The 14,171-nt window shown below is 44.6% G+C and overlaps 1 protein-coding gene across 5 annotated transcripts in view; it reads left to right on the top strand.

Moving 5' to 3' along the window:
• The window catches only part of mgat3b (beta-1,4-mannosyl-glycoprotein 4-beta-N-acetylglucosaminyltransferase b), a 38,320-nt gene extending 24,396 nt beyond the window's left edge, over positions 1–13,924 (top strand). For 3 of the 5 annotated variants that reach the window (XM_008316519.3, XM_025058216.1, XM_025058218.1), the window contains exons 2-5: positions 8,350–8,758; positions 9,834–10,453; positions 12,200–12,482; positions 12,593–13,924. In XM_008316519.3, coding sequence (XP_008314741.1) covers positions 8,351–8,758; positions 9,834–10,453; positions 12,200–12,482; positions 12,593–13,090 — 1,809 coding nt within the window. In that variant the 5' untranslated portion in view covers position 8,350 and the 3' untranslated portion in view covers positions 13,091–13,924. Of the gene's footprint in view, positions 1–5,698; positions 6,075–8,348; positions 8,759–9,833; positions 10,454–12,199; positions 12,483–12,592 lie in introns of those variants that run through there. The other 2 variants (XM_008316518.3, XM_025058217.1) reach the window with 2 other exon arrangements.
• The last annotated feature ends 247 nt before the right edge of the window (positions 13,925–14,171 follow it).

Below are 14,171 nucleotides of genomic sequence, written 5' to 3'. Positions count from 1 at the left end.
AATTTTTTTTTTTTAAATATCACAGTACGGTGATGTTGTTGTCAGCTCTGCTCCACTGCAGCGTCAGTCAGGAGGAAACAGTGTCACATTGATATGCAGCCACATGTTGATTTATCCACTGATGAAGTGTAGTTTCCACAGTTTGGAGTGAAACTGAGGAACTGTCTGTGGAATCAATAATGAGATCCTTAAAAAAAAAAAAAACACACACACACACACACTGCTAAAAGTTGTTCTGCAAGAAAAGAAAAATCAATCCATCGAGTGACGGCTGGTGTGAGGCCGAGGAGGGAACCGCACACACGAGTTACAACCTTTTGGAATGTCATTGATGGTGCAGTGTATCATGGTCTAAACACTGTGGGTTTATTACAGGATTATATTTATATTATAAAACAACCTGGTTTAGGTAGAAGACGACAGCGACGTTATGTTGTTGGTTAGCAACAAGCTATAAAAAATGAAGGTGGACGTGTACATTTGACTCAAACCTGATTATCAGACAGTCACAGATGAGTCAGTGACTGTGTACTGAGTGTTGATTGGATGGATTAGTCATGAATCTGTTCTCAGCTCAGTCCTTTCTCAAACATTGAAATATCACATCACACCTGGAGCCAACGCCAAGAGCTGAGTGAGAAACAGGAGCCACTGGGTTGTTTTTTTGGTTTTAAAAGTTTTTCAAGTCTCCCGTTTCAAGATGTGTTGAACGTTCACGAACATAATGTTCAGTGAGTCCACCGTTCCGCCGTGTCTCCCCAAAGTCAGCAGCAGATGGTGTTGGACGGATGAGGATGGACAATGAACTCTGCAGTGGAACACTTGTCTCCACCGGTGGTGCAGAGAGCGAGCGGGGTGGATGGAGAGAAGAGACCTCACGGGGCGCTACAGAGTTAAATTATAGATGAGATTCGACCGATGGAAGCGCTTCACTGGCTTTTCCCTCCCTCTCTCCCTCCCTCCCTCGCTCTTACTTTCTGACCCATGCTCACATTCATCCGATCTCACCTCAGTCAAACAATCCTCCCGACACGCACCAGGTCGTTCGGACCCAGAGTCCATTCTTTCTGCAGTTTTCCCAGAGTTCCCTTTCACCTGAAGCCCAGTCCTGTCTCTCACCACCGAGCGTCCCACGTGGATCTGTGTTCCGTCTCTCAGGGCCTTCGCCGCGTCTGCATTATTGAAACCCACTTAACACACAGCTTTCTCCTGACATTTGACTCACCGAAACCAGTGACCCACAAGCCCCCCCCCCCCCCCCCGAGAGGGGAGAAGGCTGGATTTTGTGGTCTCACATTTGTTCGTAATTATTGCGGAATCTCGTGATGGCTCGCAAGACTCTGCACCGCTGCCGTAACTAGGGAATTTTTGATAATATCGGCCCGATGTTAGCATAATTATGTAATACCTGTAAGAATCGTTGTGGGTTTTTCCTCCGATAATGAAAACCCGATAACGCAATATCTGGGTTTCGCCAAATGATGTGTGCCCTAAAAATTGTTTTGGGGAAAAATGGCTGTGTATTAAAGTGAAAGCCACTAGATGGCAGCATTGTAGCTCATTTTATTAATCCATTTTAATAATCAGATGGTATGAAGAATGCTGATGCTAGCAATTCGTACAGTGGTTTGAACAGAGAAACAAATAAATATTAGCAGGCCTATATTGGTATAGGGTTGATATCGGAAACGGAAATTACGTGTTTGGACAATATCAGATATCAGCAAAAAGTTAGTGTCGGACATCCCTAGTATGCGTTAGTGGAATATCAGGGTTACTCCCGACACACTCCTCCAGTTTCTCCAAACCTTACCGACACGTTGACGACTGGCTGGCGATATTCCAAGGTTAAGTCGTGCTCACGGAGCAAAAATCATTTGCAACCAGCTGCTATTAATAATGCTCTGAATTTCGTCAGACGCTCTCATTATCTGGCAGCAGCCGAGTGGCGCGGCTGAATTAATGTGGATGAAAGTGCGTACGTTTTAGAAACTGTGTGAGTTTTTAAAACAGACATGATTTGAGCGGGAAAAATAAATAGCATTTTATAGAAAAGGAAAGAAATCCATGAAAACAAGAACTTCTCTGGTGTGATTCAACTGATGTATGTAGATATATATTTAGATTGTCAGTGGATTGTTGTTGTGTTAAAGACGCCTATAAGGAGCTTCTATCAGGGTCAGTAAAATCCAGTTTGGACGGTGGTCACTCTGATGCTTTTAACCAGTGAATCAGTTGATTAAAAAAACAAACCCAAGTGCTGCCCCACCCTCAGAGAGAGAGAGAGTGGGCTGACGTCACTGGATTCACACTCACACCCAGGAAGGTCAGGCGGCACCGGTCCAGAAACGGCAGCTCACAGCATCACTTACTGATCTGAGCTGATTCAGTGGGTGCAGCGTTGTTGAAGAGCCACTGATGGAGGCTGGCGGTCGGCCACGTGGGCCTGGACCGACTCCCTCACATCAGCCAGGACGCTCTTAATCCATATGTGCTGACTGCACTGTTGTTGTTTTTTTATTATTGTCTTGAATGAGCAGGTGTGGTTTTAAAACCACATCCAGTGAGAAATGGCCTGAGTCGCTGAAAAGTGCTGTGTTTTTTTGTAGTTTTTTTTTTTTTTTTACGTGCTGATACGCATTCTTTTTTTTTTTTTGTGCAGATCAGAGAACAGCAGAGAAGCCGGCGGGTGATTCACGAGTTACGGTTGAATTAGACACAGACAGGTTTGCTGATCTTTGCGACACAGTTAGATCAGAACAATTAAACCTCACAGTCCAACATGTTATTCCCACTTCAGGAGGAAAAATGCTGCAGTCTGTTGTTTTCAGAATTAGTACAAAGGTTTGTTTTTTTTTTTTTTCCACCCACTTCTGAACAAGTGTTAGAGTTAAAGTTTCAAAAGAAATAAACAAACTTTTCTGTAAGAATGCATTTTTTAAGGTTGAGGTTTTCATTTCTATTTGTACTGATTTAACCAAAATAAAAACTCCCAACAGATGAATAATAACTGTTAACGTCTCCGTCTCCTCCGCCGACGGCTCGTCTTCACAGGTTCAGTGCAGATGAACTCGGTTCTTTATGTTCGACGTCGGCCGTGGAGATTTATTCAACTGCTGGTCCGACTACGATTTAAATGGAAATTTAACTTAACGTCTCTTTGTTTAAGGGCTGTTTACTGACGTTTGTTTGTCTGTTAGTCAACAGTAACATCACTGTCCTGTAATTGGTCAGAACGTTTTACTGAAGGTTCTTTTTTTTTTTTTTTTGTTACGGAGCATCGGTGCAGATTTTCTTTTCGTCACTTGATGAACATTATAATAAAAATACGGGGACCAGGCTGCAGAACTGGGGGAAACAAGTAGAACATGGCTGCCAAACATACGGCCCATGGGCTGGAACTGGCCCGCTAGGGTCTTAAATTGGGCCCACTTGATTAATTTTGAAAATAAGAAAAAAATACACCAAAAATACTTCATGTTCAGGATATTTTGTTTTTGTAAAATTATGTTTTATTAAATATGAATAAATATATAATACATGCTGTACTTCTCTGCATAAAAAAGAGGGGAAAACGTGGACTTATTGTTGTACTGATCTGGCCCACTTGACATCTAATCAGGCGGTATGCGGCCCGTGAACCAGAATGAATTTGACTCCCCTGAAGTAGAACCTTTGAGTCCAAGGTTAAAGTCCGGAGGCTGAAGTGGTGCTGGAGTCAAACCTGATGATCACCATCAGCAGCAGCACAGGTTTTGACACCGTCAGTGCGCTAAGCCTTTAGCTTAAATAGACTGTGATTGGTGTTTGTATAACGGCTCCTGAGTCAGCAGAATTCACAGCCAGGCACACGACTGATGTCACGTTTCTGGTTGCTTAAAAAACAAATGTCACGTCAAGCCACGCGCTAATGCTGCTAATGCTGCTAATGCTGCTAATGCTGCTAATGTCCGCTGCACACAAGTGAAGATGTTTTAAAATCAAGTTTTCAGGACATTTTTTTATTTATGTTTTTTTTCCGGGGAGACAAACCGTCGTCCATCCAGTGTGTTTCCTCGCTGAACTACTCCTAGCGAGTCGCCGCGGTGCTAACTGCTGCACCAAAGGTACTTTGTTTTGTTTGGATGAGCCCTCTGGGTGCTTATTAGCTGAGATCAAGCGGCTGTTCAGAAACTAAAGGTCAGGCCGTATGAGCGGGGAGAACGACTTCATAGTTCAGTTGAGGAGAAACAAAAACCCAACAAGTCTTTAGATTGACCTTCACACAGAACATGGCCGTCCGAAAAAAAACACGAAAAAGAGTCCGCAGGATTTAGCTGTGTGGAAACGATGCCCCCTGTGGACAGGGGTTTGGACTCTTCTGCTTTTATCCAATCAGATCCAACTATAAAACAAAACAAAACAAAAAACTTCAAACCACGAACCAGGTCTGAGACGGTGTGTGTGTGTGTTTATATTTGTAACACCGTGGTGGTAGCAGATTGTGTTCAAAGGTGCGGACTGACCTTGGGAACACGAGCCAAAGGTTGATTAACATAAGATTTTCTTTGTGTTTGGCAGTTTTATTCGGTTAATACTCTGGTTTTATCATGGCGTTGTGTTCAAAGTCAACAGGAAGTTAGCCAAAATTCGAAGAACACATTTGTGTTTCCAGAATCGTATCAAATCATTTTGATCACAAAATTGGGGATTCTAATTGATTTCATAATCATGCAGCTTCTGAACCTCGTTGTACTTTTTGTTTTTTTACTCGTCGTACTTGTGTTAAATCTCTGCACTTTATTGTACTTTTGACCTACATACTTTTAAACGCTACACTTAGACAAAGAAAACATTGAAAACATAGTTTTTTGTGTCTTTATATTGTTGACATTCATATCAGGTAACCAATCACCAGGTTCCTGACACCTGGGTCACGCCCTCTAACCTTTAGCTGCACATACATTCTTTCTTTGCAGCAAAACCTGCAACGCTTGTGTTACAAGACCTGAGAGAGCAGCTGCTGGAACTGGGAGGAACTTAGCTTTTAGTGTCAGTTAGACTGAAGGAAGTTGGATTTGAATGTGGTTCCATGGGTCAGCTGTGACGAAACCTCCCCCCCTCCGTTTCACCCTCTCTCTGGTTGTTTGCCATGTGAATCATCTTGGCTTCCGCGTTTCCAAACCAAACGTTTAGACCGTGTTTGTCAATCGGCGCCTGCTCGGGGCTTTTCCTCAAATCCCCTGGGTTTTATGAGCAGATCTGAGAGTTAAGACGTGAAAGGTCGCGAGGTCAAGTAGATCTACTGGCGACACCGAGGCTGATGAAAAACAAACAAGAGAGGAGCGTCAGTCTCTGCTCCACACTGATACTCTGACAACAGGCTAACTGCTAATACCGGCTAGTAGCAGCTTTCACCTGTACAAACACAGGAACTGCACAAGGTTCTTTCCAGTCATTAACACCTGCCTAGTTTGGATTAGATCGTCATCGACATAGAGGTTGATGCTAAGTCGATGTGCATTTTGTTTAAATGTTCTATGTATTTCTAAGTACTGTTAACAAAATCACAGCTGTTGGTACTTCAAAAACTTTAGGCCAAGACGATGGTTGACATTTCACCACGTGTATTGTCTCTTTGTTTTTTTTACTATTGTTGTTTTCACCACCTGGAACCGACTCCTTTTCTGATTCGCAGTATTTATTTGTTGCTTTACAAAAGAAAACTGTTTATCTCTGGTAAAAAAAAAGGAAGTACATTGTTACAGTGTGACATCACAGCTGGAGTTACGCTGATCTGAACAGTGTAACGTTTTTGTATTGTTATGTAATTACAATACAGTTCATGGTCTGGCATTTATTTCCACTTTGTGAAGCTCATTTGACCCGGGGTCATCGGGGGTGAGGAGCTGCCGTAGACAGAACTTCTGATGTGATATAAACTGTGTATTATCTGACAGGCAACAGTAGACGGGCAGCGACGGGTGACATGATCACTTCGGGATAGTTCTTTCAGTCATGTCTTGGATTAGAAGCAGCAGGACGTACCGGGAAGTGAACGCGGCGCCCACACGATGCCTGCGGTACCTGTGTTTGTAAGTGTTTTTGATTATGGTCGGTGGTTTGGTGACTGGACTGGAGTCGGGCTTCATCCCTGTGGTGATTTTATTTTTTTTTTTTTTTTCTACCTTTTTACCTCTTTTGCAATTTCTCCATTTTATTTCTGAAATGGAAACAGAAACAGAAACCCAAAGAAAAGCGGGTTCTGCTGGTGTTTGGATCTGGCGACCTCATGGTGTGTGTGTGTGTGTGTGTGAATATTTCCCTCCTCTGGATGTGAAGGTTTTGGGTCGTTTGATAGTTTTTCTACTGGAAGTTAGTGGTTTAAGTGCTTCACTAAACTCTACTAAAAAGTTTTGTCGACTAATTTTCCGCCTGTTTCTGTTCAACCCACACGAGTCCACCTTTCTGCCCCTGTTGGAAGTGAAGATGAAAATACTTTTATTTTTGTTGTTCGTCTACGTTGTGCAGTTGTCTCAACAGAATATTCAGTAAATCTTAGTTTACCAATGCTGTCGTACATCACTGGTAAAAAAAATAAAAATATAAAAAAAAGTCCTTTTCTATAAAAGCCCTTGAATGCAGAGACTCTTGATCTGAAGGACGCAGCCTCGAGTGCATCGCAGTCGGAAAAATGTGCATTCAAATCTGAGATTTTCTCCATTTACGTCGAGTGAAATTAAAAGATTAAAATATAAGATGAAAGAACCCCCCCCCGCCCTCACCCTCACCCTCACCCTCAGCCTCACCCCCACCTCCCCTCCTGTGCTTCCTCTCTTTTAGCTTCCCTTCACTTCTCTCTACATCATTAAAAGAGAGAGAGAGAGATGAGTCTTTTATTCACCCACCGTTTCCTTCACTTTGTCTTTCAGGCTCTCAGTGTGAGAGTCGGGGGAGAGCGGATGTGAAGAGGAATTAGACATGACAGACGACAGTGGAGTGAGAGTTTCAGGGAGGGGGGGAGGGGGGGGGGAGATAAAGTGGCAGAGAGATTCAGTGATGCCAGACCAGATCCCACTCCACTCCTTCTCACGGGCTCGCCGGTTCCGTCAAGTTTTCTGCATCGCAGCAAGTCGGCCCAACGATAAATCAGATCAGTCGCCACAGCTACAGCTACAGCTACAGCTAACCTCGCTATTTTCTGTTTCTAAGTGGAGGAAATTTGTTGAATTTCTATGGTAAAACCTGGTCTTCAGTGAAGAGATTTATGTCATAAAAACATAATAATGACCAACGTCCACTGCTCTGCTTTAGTCCAAATATCTGAGTCATTAATTTCATTGTAATGACCTTCACTTGTGCTCATATTAATTTCCCAGCATCCCAGTAGGTAAATGTAATTACAGCCGCCCACAGACAGAGACGGTCTGATGTCCGTCTGTACCACAACAACAGCGTTAACCCACTTTGACTCCCACTCTGTCCTGGTGATGTGATCACCCCTAATAAAAAGCTGCAGGACCAAAATTAAGTCAGTCCGTTTGGGTCGAGTGGTCGTCATGGTCCTGTCTGTGGACGGACAGGGGTCACAGACAGGGGTCACAGACAGGGGTCACAGACAGGGGTCACAGACAGGGGTCACAGACAGGGGTCACAGACAGGGGTCACAGACAGGGGTCACAGACAGGGGTCACAGACAGGGGTCACAGACAGGGGTCACAGACAGAGCTCCGTGTGTGTCAGTCCATGTTGAGTTTCTGTCCAAGGACATGTACTGTATAATCCAATACCATCGGCCAACTGGTATTATTGGTTAGCCGATATTAGCAAAATGATGTAATATCGGTAAGAATCGATAACGTAATGCTCTGTCTTTAACCCAAACAGCTGCATACATCGGTATCAACGTCGATATCGGAAATCGGAAGTTTAAGCGTTTGGACAATTTTGCCATATCAGATATCGGCAAAAAGTAAATATCGGACATCCCTGTGTAAAATTATGAACTGTTTCACCAAAGATCATATAGATGTTGTTGTTGTTGTCGTTGTTGTTTTCCCTCGGCCTGTGTTAATGGTCGACACAGTCTAACAGAGATTCAATCAGTGTCAACATGAGGTGATGGATGGCTGTGGAGATCACGTTTCTTTGCTGCTCATCTGAGCGACGGTGAAGCTAACGGAACGTTCCACGACACTTTCACTGCCGCTCATCTACATCTTCATTCTGTCCTCGGCCTCTGGTTTCTTTAACAAGGGCTTATTTTGAGAGGGGAAACAATGGAGTAGAAAAAAGGTCATGAAAGGTCATGGTCGGAGGTTGTTCCTCATTGGTCCTCCTTGGATGAATATTGTTTATTTTCGTTTGCAGGATGAAAATGCGGCGGCACAGGGTGTTCTTGCTGTGCACGGTGGGCCTGTGCGTCATCTCCTTCCTCCACTACTACAAGGCCCTCCACTATGTCTCCCTGCTGCGCGAGCTCTCCGCTCCCTACCCCAACATCAAGTCCTTCATCATGGTCACGGGCTTCTTCTGGAGGGAGAAGGGCGTTTCAGCTGCACCGCTCAGCCCGGCGTCTCCGGAGGAAGCGCCACCTTTACCTGCTCTCCGTCAGTCGGAACTCCAGTCTAGAGGCGGGGCCGGTTCTGCGGGAGGAGGGAGAATTGGTAACGTCGTAGAAGAAGGACCGGGGATGGAGATGAGGCAGAGAGATCTCCCGGCGGCTCCTCACCCCTGGGAGAAACCAGAGGAGTTTCTGAGAGGAGACGCTGCAGAGCAGGTACGGTCGATAAAGGACAATGAAACGTAACTCAGTTACTTTTCCTTTTCTGGAGAAGGGTTTTGTTTGTGTTGACAGTGAAGGTAATAGTTCTTGATCAGAAGTGAACGAGGTGACATCAACAGAACCGTACTTCAGCACAACGTTTCAGAAACTTGTCACCGTATCATTAATGTTCTCTTTGACTGAAATAGAACTCGATTTACTTCCAAGAACCGTCACAGCAGATGGAAAATCTCCAACTAAAAAACAAAAATATAAAAAGAAATTCTGACCTTCTCTAAATTAGGGATAAAAAGAATCACAATAAAACTGCACTCTAGAAATAAGCAGTTTAAATAAATAGTTCTAAAAACTAAATAGATTTTTTTCAGTGGGTTTAATCTTTTTATTGGTCGGGGTTTCTGGGTTTTTCAACCTTCACTTGTTTCTTCTTTTGAACCTTTGAGAAAGAACGCCGTGTTTTTTAAAAACGTTTGTCACAGGTCACGTCGTCGTGTATCGTTTAATGTTTGACAACAACAAAGCGTTTATCAGCAAATGGAGTGGTTTTATTGTTTTGCTGTGTATGCTCAAATATTTACAGAGTATATTTCACTGGGTTTTTTTTTACGAATTTACGATTAAACATGAATCATCCGGGCGCGACAGTCAAACAATGACAAGCTGCTTCATGACTCAGGTGTTAGGAGGGCAATAAAAGGTTCCTCTCTAAATATATTTTATATTCCGTTTTGTTAGTACAATAAACATCTACTACATTTCATAAGATTATAAAAAATACATTACCATATTTTCCTCACTTTTTTCAGTTTTTTTTTTACCTTTGTTATTTTCACATTGACAGCCGCTAGAGGGCACTCTAGCTGGCTGGTGCGACTTATAATCCGAAAAAATATCCAAACGTTTTTGTACTGATCCAGTTCTGATCAAATTCATAAAGTCTAACTGTCCAGATGCCGTAGGTTTAGTTTAAAGGGCTAGCCCACAAATTTCGTCAGTGAAGATCTGGAGATATTTATCCGATGTCCGTTGTTGTCCTCAGTTTTTTTTTTTTTTTCTCTTCGTCTTTCAGGAGAGACCCAACCAACCCGCCGGTCCTTTCCTCCCAGAGGCCCCAGAGGATCACAGGGTCGTGTTTCCCAAGGAGAAACACCGCGACCCCATAGAATCAATGGGCGATCTGCACAAACGTACATTCCAGCTTCACGACGACAAGACTTCGTACTTTGCCCGAACCAAAGCTGGAGCGCTGTGCTTTCGACAGGGGACGGAGGTGGCTACCAAGGAGTACACTGGGAAATCAGGGGGCGCGGTGACCAACGGAGCCGGCGAAGGTTCTTGGACCGGGGCCGGTGGCCAACGCAGGATTCTGGAAGTTCAGCAGCAGCCCTCCGTTGCACCGAAGGCCAAGATGAGATCGAGAGGCAACGGGAAGCGGCTGGTGAAGTGCGTGTGTCGATCAGGGTGGCACGGACCCTACTGTGGCGTTCCCACCATGGTGTATCACTCCAATCTGCCGACCAAGGAGAGGCTGATACCGAGAGAGACCCCGCGGAGGGTGATCAACGCCATCAATGTGAACCACGAGTTTGACCTGCTGCACGCACGATTTCACGAGCTCGCCCAAGCCGTGGATGTGTTTCTCATATGTGAATCCAACTTTACCGCCTACGGCGAGAGACGGCCCCTGAGGTAAGACCAACATCTGGACACCGAGGTCTGAGGAGGAAAAATAAATCTAGAAATGTTTTAATGTTGGTGTTAATTTAGAAGTGTTCTAGGTTTAGATTTAGAATTAAAAACTTACTACGTTTTAATGTTGGTGTTAATTTAAAATGACTATTTATAACTAAAGAAAATCCAGTCTGTTTTTCCAAAGCTGGAACAGACCAAATGTGTAATCTAAGAAGTCTTAATTTAACAAACAACTCTTTCACTCTGTCCCCACTGAAGGCTGCGTTCTGTCATTTTTGCAGTTGTGCGGAAATTGCACTAATTTCTAATTGAATTTCCTGGTGGTGGTCTGTGAGACTTGAATTGTTTCGGTGGGGATTTCTTTTAAATTCTGCTCTGAATCATTGTTTGGAATATAATGAGAAATAGTTTGTGATTCACCACAGAAACTAAAAGAGAAACTAGAAACACAACGATGAGAAGAGGAAGTAACAACCGTTTATTTGTTCCTTAATAAACGCAGCTCATGTGGCAACAAACCACGGAGTGAACGCAGAACACCACTGAACTGTGTGCATTTTAACTATCACTGAAGTCAGCAGGGGGCAGCACAAGTGGTGTGGGGACGGTGCCTTGCTCATGCACCTGGCAGCTGACAGATTCGAACCTGAAACCTTCCGGACCAGGACGTGCTTGCTTCCTTAACCATCAGGCCACCACTGCCCCCTTTTTTTAAAATTTTTTTTTGGTACAATAACGCCATTCATCTTTATAAATATTATTATGTAATAGTATATATGTATATATATATTATATTAGAAGACATAACCTGAGGCCGGACGGTGGTGTTAATGACCAGTCCTCGCCTCAGGGTCGATTTCACAGCTGATTATAACAGCAGCGACGTGATCGACGCCGCGTTCAGCCCTGAGGGAGATCGGTGCGTTCCATCATAGAACGTGACATCTTCCGTGGGCGTCGCGGCGCCTGTGCGTTTATCACAGGTTAATTGAGTCGAGTCTTCCAGTCAGATTTGTGTACAGTATCGGACATTGAACGTCTGCGGTGAAAGGCCAACGTTGTTGAACCTCAGACGTGTCGTTACCTGCTCCTCAGTTTGGATTCCACCACCAACCTGCACTTCCTCTTTTTGCATTTTATTTTACTGTGGTGAAAACACACAATTCAAGTGGTTAAAACAGTTTGTGGTTTGAAAATTGAACAGATATGTTCTGAGAGTGTGAGTCACAACAGTTTCTTCTTCGCTTTTTGAAGGAATAATTAGATTGGTTTTTTTTTGAAAAACAGATTTCTCTTTTTTTTTTTTTTTTTGTAATTATTTCTGCCCTACATTAACCTGTGCTTCAGTTTCTTGGCAAAAAAGAAAGAGTGGCTTCACGTCTATAATCAACTTTATTTTTACTGCAGCGTCTCTTCTCTCTTTTCATGTGGTGTAAATCTGTTTTTCGGTTGTTCAGTTCCACGGACCAGCAGGAACATTTATAGTCCCTGGAGATAATTGGCATTTTAAGAAGAACAGGCTTCACGTGGGTTCATCAGGTTACTGCTGTAATCAGCTCATATCGTCGGAGCGGAGTTTAGGTGTCAGCTACAGCTGCTTCTTTTACTTCACACACACCTTCAGGTTTAGGTGTCAGCTACAGCTGCTTCTTGTTGTCGCTCTGGTTTCCTCTCTCGGCCTGATATCGTCATAATTAAGTCATATCTGTATGAAATCCTTATCAAATACTTTACCGGTTCCAGGTTCCTGCAGCTCCTCCTCAATGGTACCTACGACTACATACGGCACAAGATCCTGTATGTGTTCCTGGACCATTTCCCAGAGGGCGGCCGTCAGGACGGCTGGATCGCTGATGACTACTTGCGCACTTTCCTGACTCACAACGGCATGTCGAGATTGGTCAACGCCAGGTCCGACGACGTCTTCGTCATCAACGATGCCGATGAAATCCCGGCGCACGAGGGACTCATTTTCCTCAAGCTGTTCGATGGTTGGACAGAACCCTTCGCCATCCACATGCGAAAGGTAGCTCGTTTGTTTAGCACGATGTTATCAGAATATTTACATTTGTTTTTTATACATTCACTCAAACGTTGATTTGTCATTTTCACATTTTCTCTCTCTCCCAAATCTAGTCACTGTACGGATTTTTCTGGAAGCAGTTTGGCTCTCTGGAGGTGATTTCAGGTTGCACGGTGCGGATGCTGCAGGAACTTTATGACAGTGACGGTATTAAACTGCGGCGACGCGAGTATTACTCCATGCCCGGTTTCCGTAAGTATGAGAACGACACGGGCCACATTCTGGTGCAGTGGTCGCTCGGGAGCCCCTTCCACTACGCCGGGTGGCACTGCTCCTGGTGCTTCACGCCGGAGGGCATCTACTTCAAGCTAGTGTCTGCTCAAAACGGAGACTTCCCGCGATGGGGCGACTACGAGGATAAGCGAGACCTCAATTACATCCGTGATCTGATCCGGACGGGAGGTTGGTTCGACGGCTCCGTGCAGGAGTACCCTCCTGCGGACCCCAAAGAGCACATGTACGCCCCTAAGTACATGTTGGAGCACTATGACAGATACTCTTACCTCCTAGAGAACCCCTATGCTAAAGCATCCAGACTGAGCGAGCGTTAGGAGGTCGGCCGAGCAGGGGACCCCCTGGTGGACGGAGCTAAGCGGTACTGATGAACTACATGACTCTTTGGAAAGATACTTCCTGTCTCTCCACCAGGCAGCACTCATGTTGCAGGGATTTAAATATCTCTTGATATTTTCTTTTTTCGTTCGGAGGAAGTGTGAAAAATAGGACCACGAAATAACATTTCACCATGGATTAAAGGAAGGACACGTAGAGGAAACAACCACTGGAAAACAACAATTAAAGATTTCTTCTTTCCTTCCCTTTGAGGGGAGGAGAGTCAAACGATGTCTCCGTATGCCGTCCCTCCCCTGTCCTCCCATTCTTTCTCCCAATCTGATTGGACGCGCCTGCTGTCTGATGCAGGCGACTGAAGCCAGTAGGGCGGAGACAAAAACCACGGGGAGGACTGTTTTCTTTCTGTCTGTCTTTGCTTACGTTTACAAACGGCCTGATGTTCACACTCCACTCTTCGCCTTCGGATGTCTTCCTGTCATGTTTGACCTCTTCCCAGATGCAGCCATGCTCACACACACACACACACACACACACACACACACACACACATACACATGGTCCCTGGTAGAAAAGTCATGAAACGTATTTAAGTCCTGTCGGAGCGCCCTCTGCCAAATGATTCTGAACAACTCCACGGAGTTTAAACTGAGCGCCGGCTCGTCCACGTGCACCTTACACCTGACCGAGCGTTCGGATTTGTGTGTGTGTGTGTGTCTTTGATTTGTCCGTGCGTCGTTGTTGTTGTGAGATTTTTTTGGGGCTGTGATCGAGGGAGTCCATCAGTCGGGGGAGACGGGTGAGGCAAAAAAAAACAAAGGGATTCACACCAAAGAGAGAGGTGTGAAAAAAGAATGAAAATGAAATTGGTGAAGGCTCGGAGGATCCTGATGTAGGGGGGACCAGGGGATTCAAAGAAGCCGCTCTGGACGCTTCCTTCCTGCCGCTTGTGTTTGTTGACGCTTGAGGGATGTTGTCAGATTGAAGGAGCAATTACAAACAGAACAAACGCCGCTCTGTCAGCGCTGCTTCGTCCAATGAGATTAAAAATAGCAGCGAGAA

This window comes from Cynoglossus semilaevis, chromosome 9 (genome assembly GCF_000523025.1).
Source record: "Cynoglossus semilaevis isolate Cse_v1.0 chromosome 9, Cse_v1.0, whole genome shotgun sequence".
In the NCBI taxonomy this organism is placed as follows: domain Eukaryota; kingdom Metazoa; phylum Chordata; class Actinopteri; order Pleuronectiformes; family Cynoglossidae; genus Cynoglossus; species Cynoglossus semilaevis.
The sequence above is the reverse complement of the archived record's forward strand: the minus strand, read 5'-3'. Positions and strand labels throughout refer to the sequence as shown.